At 31.6% G+C, this 14,248-nt stretch overlaps 1 protein-coding gene across 1 annotated transcript; it reads right to left on the bottom strand.

Annotated features, from left to right (window-relative positions):
• Positions 1 to 7,952: 7,952 nt before the first annotated feature.
• Positions 7,953 to 11,443, bottom strand: LOC107417182 (glucosidase 2 subunit beta). Its single transcript, XM_016025773.4, has 6 exons — positions 11,195 to 11,443; positions 10,909 to 11,022; positions 9,184 to 9,279; positions 8,566 to 8,745; positions 8,355 to 8,491; positions 7,953 to 8,271 (listed from the first exon to the last, which is right to left on the bottom strand). The coding sequence occupies exons 1-6, from the start codon at positions 11,295 to 11,297 to the stop codon at positions 8,236 to 8,238; spliced, it is 666 nt and encodes a 221-aa protein (XP_015881259.3). The 5' UTR covers positions 11,298 to 11,443; the 3' UTR covers positions 7,953 to 8,235.
• Between the last annotated feature and the right edge of the window lie 2,805 nt (positions 11,444 to 14,248).

Below are 14,248 nucleotides of genomic sequence, written 5' to 3'. Positions count from 1 at the left end.
ACTTTGATGCTTTTATCTAGGGGGTAATTCATACTCAAGAGCACTTGTCCATCCCCGAAAATCCAAGACCTGTTTTGGGCATACAAGTGGTGGAAGCTTATAGGGCCCGGGTAGCAGTTTTGGTGCATTTTTGGAGTCCGGGCAGCAATAAATGGTTCCAACTCTTTATGGATTAAATAAATATCACTAAGAGGTTATGGAAACAATTCAACGCAGAAGTAAAACCAACTTGTACGGACAGCTTCAAAATTTGGCCGAAAATTGTTTTATTGCTTGCTGACTTTACTATATTTTTATGAGTTGATTTTTTCTTTTTACTCCAAGCAAGAGCAATGTGTGGGACTTCATAATCAGCCTATTTGGTATCCTACAAACATATGGAAGCTGATTTGGAGCCTAAATTGGTCAAAGATTAGTCAAAGTCAACTTAGTTAAAAAGCTAGTATTTTAGTTTCCTAATTTGTTTCTACTTTTTGTTTTAGGAAATTACCATTACTTTTTTGGATTTTATTTATTTATTTGCTGGAAAAATAAATTTAGGAAAGTTATTATTTTATTATTTTCATTGTAAATTAATTAGTTCCTAATTTAAAATAAGGGAATCAATTAATCCAAATTAGATTAGGAAAGGGTGTTAAATTAGGCAATTTCCTAATTAGATTCTATGTTGGCCGAAATTTTCTAATCCTTTTAGGGTTTTATTTTGCTCATTCAAAGCCTATTTAAAGGCTTATTTTAATGAGAAATCAAGCTTGAATTTTATACAAAAAGTTATTTGTGAGATTGAATTCTCTTTGTTCTTTTGAACACCTAAAACACCATTAGTGAATGAGTGTTTTAGTTTGACTTATCAATAGACCTTCCATCACCTATTGTAGCATCTTCATTATATACAAAGGTTTCTAATCACAGGTTGATTAAGGGTTAAGGTGACCATTAGAACTTGAACATTACTAGATCCGGGTTAATATAATACGGGTTTAGGTGCAGGTCGTCCTAGGTTCATATTACTACACCCCTTCTCTTCAATTGATCCTCTAATTTAATAGACACAAGCAACATCTCTTCCAATTCTACATATTGTTGCAATTCTAGTTGATTAGCTATTTCACAATTCAAATGACCAATAAACCTTGCCATGGTTGTTTCTCTATCTTCATTCATGCTTAACCTCATCATAAGCATCTCCATCTCTTTATAATAATCCTCTACGGACCTAGTTCCTTAAGATAAAGATTGAAGTCTTTGATGCAGCAACCTATGATAGTGTGATGGTACGAACTGTTTTCTCATGGCTCCTTTCATTTGTCGCCATATAGTGACTAAGTCATCACCAACTCTCCTTTGGGTGTTTTTCTCATTGGTCCACCATTGGAGTGCATAATGACCAAATTCGATTGCTGCCAATTTCACCTTCTTAGCCTCCGAATAGTTGTGGCAATTGAAGATCATCTCCATACGCTCCTCCCATTCCAAATAAGCCTCCGGGTCACTTTTCCCCATGAAAGGTGGTATGTTTACCTTAATGTTGCCAAGATCATCATCTACCTCCTCTCTCCTATGCCTCCAATGGCCTAGCCTCTCTTGGATAGCAAGTGTTTTATCGATTCCTTCCTTGAAATCAGCTTAAAAAGTTTCCTCTTCAAACTCCTCTCTAGGTCGTCCACGGCCTCCTCGACCTCCATGGAACTCTTGCCTCAAATTTAGTCCACCATGAGATGTTTCTACTTTGTCCATCCTTTGATTTATGTGGTCAAATTGAGCATTCATCCACTACAATTGTTCTAAGATAGCCCTCATGTCCGTTTGCTCACCACTCCCTAGCTCGGGAATCTCCATGGAATCCTATGGATTCTTCTTCATTAATTCTTAGTAGTGAATCTCCTCTCCTCAACCTTGAATCTTCCATGCTAGTATAAATAATGCCAAATAAAATAAATTCTCACCAAAATTCACTCCCTCACGTGTTTCACTCAATCAAGGTCTCGACACTCGTGTTTTCACAGTAGTTTCAGCTTTTACCCTCTTTTAAGCTCACACACTCTTACCTTTTTCCACTCAATGAATTATCTCAAAGTTCTAATTAAAACACCCATAAAACAGCAATTAGCTCACAAGTATGTTTTAATTTAACTTATCAACAAAACAGCAGCAAAAGCAAGCAATATCGTATAAATTGGTGAAATCTAGTTTTCCGCTTTTCTAGGCAAAATAAGGCAAATTAACAAGGAAAATTTTGAAATCAATAAGAATTGGACCAGATGGTAGGAAATTAAGGATTCAAGAATAAAATTTTAGAAAAAGAATTTTAAACACGAACAAAATTAAAGAATAGTGTTGGTTGTTGTTCTTGTAATTCAAGTTTTGTATCAAATCCTTTAACTAATTTTAGTCCAAATAATTTAAGCACCCAAAATTCAAATATCCAGCAAAAAAAATAATTCTCCAGCAACTCCAAATATTGAATAAATAATCAACAAAACAGAACTCCAAGAAATTTTCAGCAATAAATTTCAACACCAAATTCAACAAATCGAAATTATTTTTTTAATACCTGTTCGGCTTTTCTTTTTCTTTTTCTTTTTTTTTTTTGAATATATGAAATATTTAAGACTAAAACAACAAATAAAAATAATAAAAAAATCAAAATTAACAAGAACAACGATGAAAACAACCAATAAACTAGGAACCAAAAAATACGATAAAACTAGGAAATCCTAATTTAACTAGGAATGAATTTTTTCTTTTTTCTTTTTTAAATATGCAGAACGTGTGTGATGATAGAAGCAACCTTAACCTAATGCTAAAATTGTATATTAACACAAAAACAAATAAAGCAAATAAAGATAGATCAAACCTGAACAAAATTCAGCTTTGATACCAAATGATATGAACCTAGGACGACCTGCGCCTAAACCCGTATTATATTAGCTCGGATCTAATTATGTTCAAGTTCTAATAGTCACTTTGACCCCTAACCAACCTGTGATTAGAAACTTGGTATATAAGAAGACGCCACAATAGGTGATGAAAGGCCTATTGATAAGTCAAACTAAAACACTCATTCACTGATGGTGTTTTAGATGTTCAAAAGAACAAAGAGAATTCAATCTCACAAATAATTTTCTGTATAAAATTCAAGCTTGATTTCTCATTGAAAATAAGACTTTAAATAGGCTTTGAATGAACAAAATAAAACTCTAAAAGGATTAGAAAATTTCGGTCAACATAGAATCCAATTAGGAAATTGCCTAATTTCACATCCTTTCATAATCTAATTTGGATGAACTAATTCCCTTATTTTGAATTAGGAATTAATTAATTTACAATGAAAATAATAAAATAATAACTTTCCTAAACTTATTTTTCCAGCAAATAAATAAATAAAAACCAAAAGTAAAGGTAATTTCCTAAAAGAAAAAGTAGAAATCAAATTAGGAAACTAGAATACTAGCTTTTTGACTAAGTTAATTTTGACCAATCTTTGACAAATTTGAGATCCAAATCAGGTTCCATATGCTTTTTAACATTCCAAATAGGCTGATCATGAAGTCCCACACGTTGCCCTTGCTTGGAGGAAAGAGAAAAAGCCAACTCAGCAAAATATAGTAAAGTCAGCGGAAAATACAGCAAAACCGGCCAAGCTTCCTCTTATGCACACAGCACCTCTTTGATTGCCTTTGAAGCTGCCTTGAATTGATTCCATGGCCTCTTAGAGATATTTATTAAATCCATAAAGTGTTAGAACCATTTCATGCTACCGGGACTCCATAAATGCACGAAAACCGCTCCCCGGGTCCGTATCTGCTTCCACCACTTTTATGCTCAAAACAGGTCTTGGATCTTCGGTTATGGATAAGCTCTCTTGAGAATGAATTACTCCCTAGATAAAGGCAGCAAGGTTGTCCCTAAACCTCTTAGCTTGAGCCCTAGTATCGGTCCGGTCTTCATCCGCATCAGGTCAGCACCCCAACGGGTTGTCAGTTGTGCGGGCACAGGCGGATTCGCATCACTTGTGCCATAGTGATTAGCCCAATCTTCAACTGTATACGATCAGCACCCCAGTGGGTTATCGATTTTACGGGTATAGGCGGGTTCTCATCATTGGGTTGTCGTTTGGTTAGCGATGTCCTTCGCTTCAAATAAAGCCACAATTTGGCTGAAATCAATGCCAAAATTAAACTCATGTTTGGACAGTTCCATAATAGCATTCATTGTCCTCTCATTCACATTGTGTTAAAGGCAACCGCAGGGGATTGCCTTGTGTTCTTTCTTTTGAAGAAAAGTTCGGTATAAATTTTGATTATTGTTAGTTTCTTTTATTTTCGTCTGCAATGGTGTCTATAATGTTATTGGAACTAATCGTATGGGTCACATAAAAGAAAAAAAGGATAAAATAACAAAAAGAAGAAGAAAAAAAGTCATGTTTTGCTATAGAGGTGAAAACCATAAATTCACATATATACATAATGAATTTTACTATAGAGAGGACCATGTTCTTTTCATAAGGTGAGAACCTAATATTAAACATCATTTCGGGAGGCCCAATTTTATGCCCATGTAGACAAGTCTACTCTATAAGCATGGTTTGAGAACATGATCCTCTTTAATACAAATATATATATATATATATATATTCAAAAGAAAAAAGAAAGGAAAATCATTAACTGAAGCAAGAGGCCAACCTTAAATTTTCCCAATGCCCCCTAGCTTAGTTTTTGGTTTGTTTGTGATTTAGATGAGATGGTTTATAAATCTTAGCCGGTTGTTTAAAAAAAAAAAAGAAAAGAAAAGAAAAGTGAGCAGAGGCTTATATTAAACCATGGATTTCTTCCTTTTCTACAAATCAGTTAAAACAGAGGAATCAAGGTTTTGGAAGATGAGAAAGGACTTGAATTTTCTCCCAGTTGGTTCTAAACATGATCTAATAGGGGAGTGTGAAGGCAAACGACAAGAAGTTTTGATCGTTCCCCTAATAGAGCCTATCAAGAAAATCCCAGTATTCAATTGATGAGGGATTTGAATCAAAGGTTAGGGCTGCACTAATATGCTTTAACTGAATTGTCAAAATGAGGTCCGTGGAGTTTGAATTTTAGGAAACCATACTAAGAATAGAAGTTAAAAAAGTCTCCCTCAAAGTTATTATACTTTCCATAGATGAAGTCTCCTCATAAGTTAAAACTATTTGTTTAAAAAATTGAATAATATATTTATTTAATTTTCAATTTAAAGGGCTTATGTTATGGGATGGGAAGCTTTGTTGTAACTTATGAAGATGGTACATCAATAGGTCTAGATCATTTGAGCCCAAAGCCCAAAAACATTTCCTTATCGTTCTTTTTACATGAGGCATTTTATTAGAGAGGCAAACTATGAGTTTTCACCATGGTAAGATAAGAAAGAGGGAAGAAAATAACTCTCCAATAGTTAAATTAGCTGTTCATAGAAAGGCTTTAAGGGTTTCTAAACCTAAGTCACATCTTTCCAATCTAGAAATATTAAGGTTTGAAGCAATGTTCACCTTCCATTTAAATACACACACACACACACACACATATATATATATATATATAGGTAATGATGAAAAAAAAAAAAAAAGATAAAAGAGCACAAATCCCCAAAAAAATTCTACCAACCCACTTTTCTCTTTCTATCTTCTTTCTTTGTTCTCCCATCAATACCAAACCTATCTTTTTTTCTTTTTCAATTATGGTAAAACATACTTGAAAAATCATATTTATTGGAGAGGTAGAAACCGTTTTTCTATTTTGTAGAGGCAACAGAGTTGGACCTAAGGGTACAATGATGGGAAAAGAGGTTTTGGTCAATGGAAACAAGGGTCCAAATTTATCCCCAACAAAATTTATATAACTTCTAACTAAAAACTTTTATGTAAAATTAAATTATTAAGTGAAGAAATTATCGGTTAGAATTAAAAAGTAAACACAAATTACATTACTAAATCAAATATGTTTTATTATCTAACCATCCTTTTGGCAGCTTTACCAATCTCTATATGCTTATTGGATATTTAGAGAATTAAAAAAAACAAAATCTATACATCTATGAGTAGTATTGTATAGTTATATTAAATCTATACATCTATGAGTAGTATTGTATAGTTATATTTCTGTCTTATGATGAAAGTAAAAAGGATTTAATTTTTTGTTTCAATATTTAAGTTTAGATTAATTGTACTTTATTTTTATATATAAAAAAAAAATATTAGATTAATTAGGATTAGATTGAAAAGATAACATCTACAATTTATAAATTTATAAACTAATTAGGTAAATTTTAAAGAAGAATTTTCTCCTCAAGGATAGAGCCCAAAATAACCTAGATGTTTGAATGTCATGCAACATGTTGTAGGAGGAGTGCATCTCGCAACATATTATAAGACGTTCAAATGCCCACATTATATTAGGCTCTATCACCTAGAAGAATGGGACTAAACTTTAAAATTGATAAATATTAGATTGTTTATTTATTTATTTTTAGTAAACAGATGTATAATTAGCATTGAATGGATAAGATTGAAAGTTTACCAAAAAACAACATCAACCACGACAACAACAACAATAGTAACTTCGAAAGAAACTGAAAAATTAATGGGGGCACATGTAAAATTAATACTCAATTTTATATTTATTTAAATATATTTTAGTAAAAAAATTTCAACTTTCAAAACCTTAAAATGGGAATTATGCTTCCTACCCATACCTAAAAGCATCTCCAATGGTATTGCAATGCAAAAATAAGAAATAAAAAATAAAAAATAAAAATATCATAGTTAAGACTTTTTATGCTCTCCAATGACGCATTGCAAAAAATGTCAATTATACTCCTGTTACCAAATTAAAAATGCAATTAATACTATTGGCCTTTCTTGGTCTCCACCACAATAAGGATCCACATCATTAAATAATATAATTTTTAATTTTTAATATTTTTAATTATTAAAGTTAAAGAAAGTGGAGCCAACCCAATATTCTTCATTTGGCAACCCATCCCACCCTTTTCTGGCCACCCAATGCCTTCTTGCAAATTATTTTCCTTGCTGCAATTTCTTTTTTTTCTTTTTTTCTTTTTTTTTTAAACTTACGACCCATGCAAATGAAAACCTAATTAACACAGGGGGAGAAATTGAAAAGAAATGGTAAATAGTTAGATTAAAAAGTATGGTAGATAATATAGATATGGTGGTAAAATAAAAATTTAAAAAAAAAAAAAAGGTGAAAGGGTGGTAGATGAAAAGAAATGTTGGTAGATAAAATAAAATATGGTAGCAAATAAAATTTTAAATATAAAGAAAAATAAATAAAGTTTAATTGATGAAAAAAATGATAGATGAAGATATGACATATAATTGTGATAAAAGGTTAATATAATAATATAATCAAATAAAATATATATCTACCAGTGTTATTTATTGGTGTATGCTATTGCATGGGCCAATATCAAAATTTGATATTGACAGTAATATTTATCATTAAAAGGGCAATGTCAATCCTAAATTTTAAAAATGGGGAGGGCAAAATACAATTTGCAAATGCTCTAACCCAAATATACCCCATAAATACACACACACACATATATATATACACGTATATTTAAACATCTCTAGGTTTCTAATTATAAATTATTTTTTTTATCTTTTTAAAACTATATATAATATTATATTCTATAAATATTATATTTTGTATAAAATATATATTTTTATAGGAGATGGAACCGAGAATGTTATCCATACAATGGCATGTTCACCTCATCCATATGCAAGGTTTGTATTGAAATCACCGAGTGATTCCGTGTTCTTTCCTCATTCTTTATTAATTTTAAGGTTCTGGATTGAAATCAATAAGTGATTCCCTGTTCTTTATTCATTCTTTATTAATTTTGTCTTTAATTTCATGTAAATGACTTTTTTATACTCAGCTGCTCAAGCAAAAGGCACGATTAATGTTTGAATATGGCATGACATTCTATTTTGTAGACAACTTCAAACAAAATTCTTTTAGTTCAATGACGAAAAGCCCTATAAACATTGACATTAGTCCCATCTATGCTGCAATCTACATTACATGTTTTTCTAACCCTTTTTGTCTCCCTCAGAGAGAATTTTCAGTCTGCAAAACTGTTACAATCAACCTTTACAGTTGGTATCTTTTTATAAACACGGAACCGTCAATGAAAATAACCACCATGGACATGGCACTTCATCTATTTCATGCACTAAACATAGCTAGTACGACCAAATCCAAAAGCAGCCTGAAAGATAATATGACATGGTTACAGCAGCTTATTAGGCAGAACTGACAAAGAAAGCAGAAAAAAGCATTTGAAAATATTACCATAATGGAAGTTGTTCGTATTGGATTACCCCATTGATAACCTCTTCTTTTACGCCTGGCAGCATGCCGTCGAAATATCCGAAATGCCACCACACAGCTAATTAGTAACACCTGAAGAATTATCACTACCTTCAATCCTGTAATCACGAAGCCAGACCGTTAATTCAAATATTATATTCAAGTGGCCATACCATCATGTGAAAAAGAATACCTTTAAGCTTCTCAATCAAATCATCCAAGCTTATTCTGTTTTTGGTTTCTCCGTAAATATTGCCCAGATCACTGACTCTCGAGATACCATGGTGGCTTTCGTATACAACACTCCCACCCATGATGCATGTATGGGGACAATTGATGCTTCCATCATATTCATCACTTCCATCACAGCAATCTAAAATATATTGAATTGGCAACTGACATCAATTTGAGGACACAACAGTGACATCAAAGAAAGATTAATTTATTAGAATGCAAAATGGAATCTCCTCACGAACTAAGATCCACAATAGGACTTGACTAGTTTAAATAACTTGGTTGGTGTAAAGTGGTATATAGAGTAACTAAGTCAATTGCTATAAAACCATTTTGAATGACTAAGCAATTGACCATACAAGTAAATTATCTACTTTTTCAAAGTTCAAACCAAATATATTTTGCAAGAGGAAGATTACATTGCATCACATCACATTTCCAGATGGTTACAAACTATACTAGAAATCTTTTCTCTAGCCATCTGAATGATACATACATTTATATACATTTATCAAGTGGAACTAATTATAGAAGCTTTAATTGCTTTAGTTATCTTGATCAATTAAATAATACTTACCACAAAAACGATCATTAACTCGAGAAGAAAATATAAACTGTGGTGTGCTTCCTAAATTCCTACAATAAAATTTTCCTGCAGGACAAGCTGAAGTCCCTGCAAATGAGAAGAAAGCCAAACAATCGTCACAGTTTGAAACAGCATTATGCACAAATTACATTACCTCTGGATTATAAACAAAATAAAAGAGCTTGAATACAAAATAGATTAAAAAAAGATGCTCCTTTCACTTCTACAGACAACAAACTTATTATTAAATTAACAAAAGCAACATTTTTCCCTGGCTCCATCCATCTAACGTTCTGAAACAGTAAATAAAATAAAGTGACACAATTTTCATTTTAATAATAACTGAGTGAAAAATTCCACGTCTTTTTCTTTCAAATCTCCTTGGCTTTGATCTGAAGTTGTCATCTTTAACATACCATCAAGGATATATAGCTTTGTTTTTTCATAATTAAAACAAGCACTAGCATTAAATATTATAGCAAAAAGCAACAAAGCTATCCATTAGAGTATTGCAATCTTCCATTCAATTGATCATTCGACTAATTCCAAAGCTAATCTTAAAGAATCTCCAGTAAAAATACTGTAAATGTTTCTCTAGTATAAGAACATGAACTGAGAATCATAATTTCCTTCTATATGTCTCCATAAGGAGAAGTAGGTGGCTTATCCATCTCTCTTCCATGCTCTTGTCCAAGATTTTGAGTCAATTCAAACCAAAATAAGTTCACCAGATTATCAACATATCTCAATCTTAGTGGTGGTTTTTTTTTGTTTTCCCCCACCCTTCCCTGCAACAGTGAGAATTTTATAACAAACAATTCAAACGAACTGGTCCTGAAGCTGGGTACAACTCCACTTTTCTGTTAAAACAGTTCATTAGGTTCCTTTTTTAACATATCATAGATGCTATTTGCTCACGTCTTCAGATGCCATACAACAGTGTAATAGAAAATTGGACATGAGCTGGAACTAACTCCTTGCCAGAGAGCATTTGCACACATTATATGCAACTACATTCTCTGATACATTTTTGTCTCAGTGCCTTTGGTGAAAGCTCTATGGAAGAATCTGGTTTCAACATTAACGTTTGAATTTGAAAACTTTTCTGAGCTAAGTTGGTGAATTTTACTTACTAATATTTACAACATTTGGAGACTTAGGAACACTTTGGTGATATCCTACTATTGGTAATTGTATAATAAATAAGGTGATTTCTATTTTTACATTTCTAGATTTTCATTTTAGTTACTTTATTTATCATGTTGTTGGATTTAGTTTTGAGAACAAATTTAACCATGCAGCTTGAGTTTAAGGTTGTTATAGCTTTGGTTGGGAAAAAAGGTTCCGTGGTCCTGGGCCCTGGTAATTTTACCAAGCTATACCCCATACTATTTTAAGTTAATCTCTTGGTAAGTTTATTTATGTATTAAGAATTCAAATTTCTCTATTGTTAAACTCAAGATTATTATTCTTATATAATACTTTCTTTAATGCTCTAAATTTGGTCCTTATACTTCCAGAAGAAAATCAAATTTTTTTTTTTTTTTCAGGTTGTTGTTTGGAGTTGAACAAAATTAACGATTTCATATGCAGCAAAGGGGAAAAAATGGCCAAAAATCGAATAATAATTATTTTTTTTAACCAATCGAATAATAAAATAAAAAAATAAATTTATGGTGAGATTAATTTAATGGCAAGAATACAAAAGAAAAATACCGGGCTCATCCGTTCCGTCAACGCAGTCGCAGAAATTGTCATTGAGACGGTCTCTGGTGAACACTCTGGAACCGTCCTTGCACTTTATCACCTTCGAAGCAAAGTACTTTTCATCTGCAAACCATAAAAAAACAGATTTTTCATCTCACAGTTTCAATGCTGAAAGAAACTTTTTCCAATTGGAATCTGGATAGAATCCAGAGAGAGCTCTGAAAACCTAATTATGGGGAGGAAAAAGACCCCTCGAGGGTTTGTACTGTTGATTAGGTCCGTAGAAAAGAGGTACCGAGAGGATGAGCTCCGAGAAGTGGAGGAACGGAGGATGAACGGACGAAGGAAAAGGGAAGAAGGAAACAGATAGAGAGAAGAAGAACCAGAGCCGCCCCCATGTTTGTTAGAATTGTTAGGTACTCTGCTCCGAAGATCACGCCAAAGCTACTTGTAGTGTGATACAGAAGACTTTTTGCAAGTCAAAATCTATTTCTTCCAAGTCCATTGGGAAATTGATTTCATTGGAAAAGAAATAACGGTATATTACATACTCTCAGGAAACTTGCTTTAATTATAAATTAATCTCATTTTTTCCAGACATTATTGCCCCTGAAATATCATGTTTATAGGTTTTGGCCTTTGCGCTATCCAATTTACACTTATGCCCCCTGTACTTTAAAATTCATGTCGTGTCCCAAATATTTGGATATTTAGGGGGGGGGGGAAAAAAACCTTAAATGTCATGTGATTGTCAGGTGAGTTAGTTTCGCAGCTGATTTGAAAGGCAAAATTGTCATCCCGGTCGGATAAAGTGGTGTGATCCATTTTGGGAAAATGTTTGAAATTTAAAATTTTGAACAATTTAATTAAAGTTGATCAAATTTGATCAAGCTGAATTTTTAAATGAGATTAAATTTGATTTTTTTTTAAGATGAAATTTGGCTTTAATTTTTATATCATAATAAAAAATTCATTAATATGAGTTCATAGATTGACAGCATGTTTAATTATGAGTTATAATTACAAAGTTATGATTTTAAAAAGTTTTTTAATATCAATATTATATAAATATCCAAACTAATCCTGAATTTTTATTTACAAGTGATCTAAAGGCCTATATATATATATATATATACATATATATCTAGGAGTGCAATACTTGGAAACCTAATATTTTGAAAATATCCAAATTGCCACAAGAAAGCCCTCACCCCTTTAAAACCCAACAGACTGGTAAACTAAACCAAACAAGGTTGACCTGTGATACACTTTCTTGCACCTTTGAGTTTGACAAAATTGACCACTATCCCACTGGAATTAGCCCACACAGGCAAGACCATACCTTTGCTCATCCCAAGATTGGCTAGCTAGCAAAACTTTGCGGTAATTGGATAGCCAACGTGCCCTGATCAATGTCAAAAGCCATAGTGGCACATCATGAGTTGCCAGCGAGTTGGTCGGATTTTTTGGCCATTTTAGGCCATGTCACACACCTCAACCCCTAATTCGGACAGCATGAATTCAGTCTCGTTTGTCAAAATTCTTAACAGTTTGAGAAATCCATTAATATCAAATTTAATCAAATTTTTCGAAATGTTTCCGATCATAGGCAACATTTTTTAACCGAGTTTAGCATACTATTGTGTTACCCATTCTTTGGGCCTTCCATTGATATAAAATTTGTAAATCTTGGACATTGTTTAATAATTTTTTTTATTTTTTGATCAATTAATTTAATATTGAATGAAATTGTGTTCAGATATAATTCGACAAATTGAACAAAATTGAAGTTAGGTTAATGTAATTAGATGTTAATAGAATCCATGGGGAGGTTCAATTTCATAAAATTGATCTCTGAGTCTTAACGGTTCATTATATAATTGGACTCTTCAGTATCCAATTTATATCATTTTAGATTTGCATAAAGTATCTTATGACATTTGATACACACCAATGTCTTGGGATTAATTTGTGGAGACTAAGAAACATTTTATTATAGGCACCCGTATTGAAACTGAAGGCGACTCTACAAAGGAGTAGGAGCGGACATGAACAATATCTATAAATGGTTTCTATTTTTGAATGATTTTGAGAATGTTATTGCAATATATATATATATGTCTGTGGTTTGAATATGTCATATATGTGGTTTGATTTAAATGTTTATCAAAAACATATATGAATATATGCTTTTATGTGTATGTGTTATTATTTCATGTGACTTTTAATAAATTTTTAAATGATTTTAAATTCTAATGAGTTCATAATGAATTTGGAAATCTTGATATTTGAAAATCATGGTATTTTAGTTGATATTTTAGTCTTCTGGGTAATATTTGGTTTTAAAAAAGAAAATTGGAAATTCTATATTTTGAAGCATATATAAATGTTTTATATTTCACGATGCTTAAAGTGATTTATAATAAATTATATTTCATTGTTGATATTTATGTTTTAATATGAAAGGAGATTTTAGAATATTTGCATAAATGGTTGGGTTGAAATATTAAATTCTTGATTATAATACTATATTTGTTTGAAAAAAGAAAGAAAAAGAAAGTAATATTGGAAGGATTGTTTATAAATATTGCATTATTGTTTTTAAAGTGTATACCATATAGTACTAGTAGTTCTTTTATATGTTATTAGTCGCATGCAAGCTTAGTTATTCTTTATATAGTTATAATATAATAAATGATGATTGAGTTGTATGCCATCCTCTCAAAATGATAATAAGTTGTGTGTCACTTCCTCGTAACTATAGGATGACAAGTTTCATGACACGAGAGAATGATGTTTGAGTTTTCGGTCATTCTCTTGGATTAATGATACGTTTTATGTTATCCCTCATGATGTTGGGTTTTGTGTATCATTTTATTATCTGGTGGTGTTTTAAGACGTTATACATCATTTGGCAATTCTAGGTATATTGTATGGTACAAAGTATGTTTTTTTTTTCCCCAATATATAGGTATTAGTGGTTTTACTACATCTTTATTATCGCCCATATAATTATGATTATATTGTTTATTATCTAGCATTAAACTTATATTTCTGTTGGTTATTAATATTTTGAATTCTATAATTATGAAAATGCTAATTTTATGATATTGATTTGAGATATAAGTTCGGTTTTGTGGAAAGGTTTTAAAAAAGTGAACTTTGCAAAAGAATGAATGTGAGGCCTTGAAGGAAAAGTTTTGAAATTAATGATTATTTTTATATTATAATTTATTCCCTTTACTAAACTTCTCTCGTAGTTTTGTTTTTAAAGTATTCCCTTAAGCCTCAGTTAACAAGTTACATACATTACATTTAAGCATCTTTGTTGTTTGTATGTTATTCTGTT

This window comes from Ziziphus jujuba, chromosome 4 (genome assembly GCF_031755915.1).
Source record: "Ziziphus jujuba cultivar Dongzao chromosome 4, ASM3175591v1".
Taxonomy (NCBI): domain Eukaryota; kingdom Viridiplantae; phylum Streptophyta; class Magnoliopsida; order Rosales; family Rhamnaceae; genus Ziziphus; species Ziziphus jujuba.
This window is presented reverse-complemented; position numbering and strand designations above follow the sequence as displayed.

Coding starts and splice junctions, on each gene's coding strand:
- LOC107417182 (XM_016025773.4), bottom strand. CDS start 11,297: ATGGGGGCGGCTCTGGTTCTTCTTCTCTCTATCTGTTTCCTTCTTCCC. Junction 8,746..9,183: donor AGTTAATGATCGTTTTTGTG/GTAAGTATTATT, acceptor AATATATTTTAG/ATTGCTGTGATGGAAGTGAT. Junction 8,272..8,354: donor TACGAACAACTTCCATTATG/GTAATATTTTCA, acceptor ATTATCTTTCAG/GCTGCTTTTGGATTTGGTCG.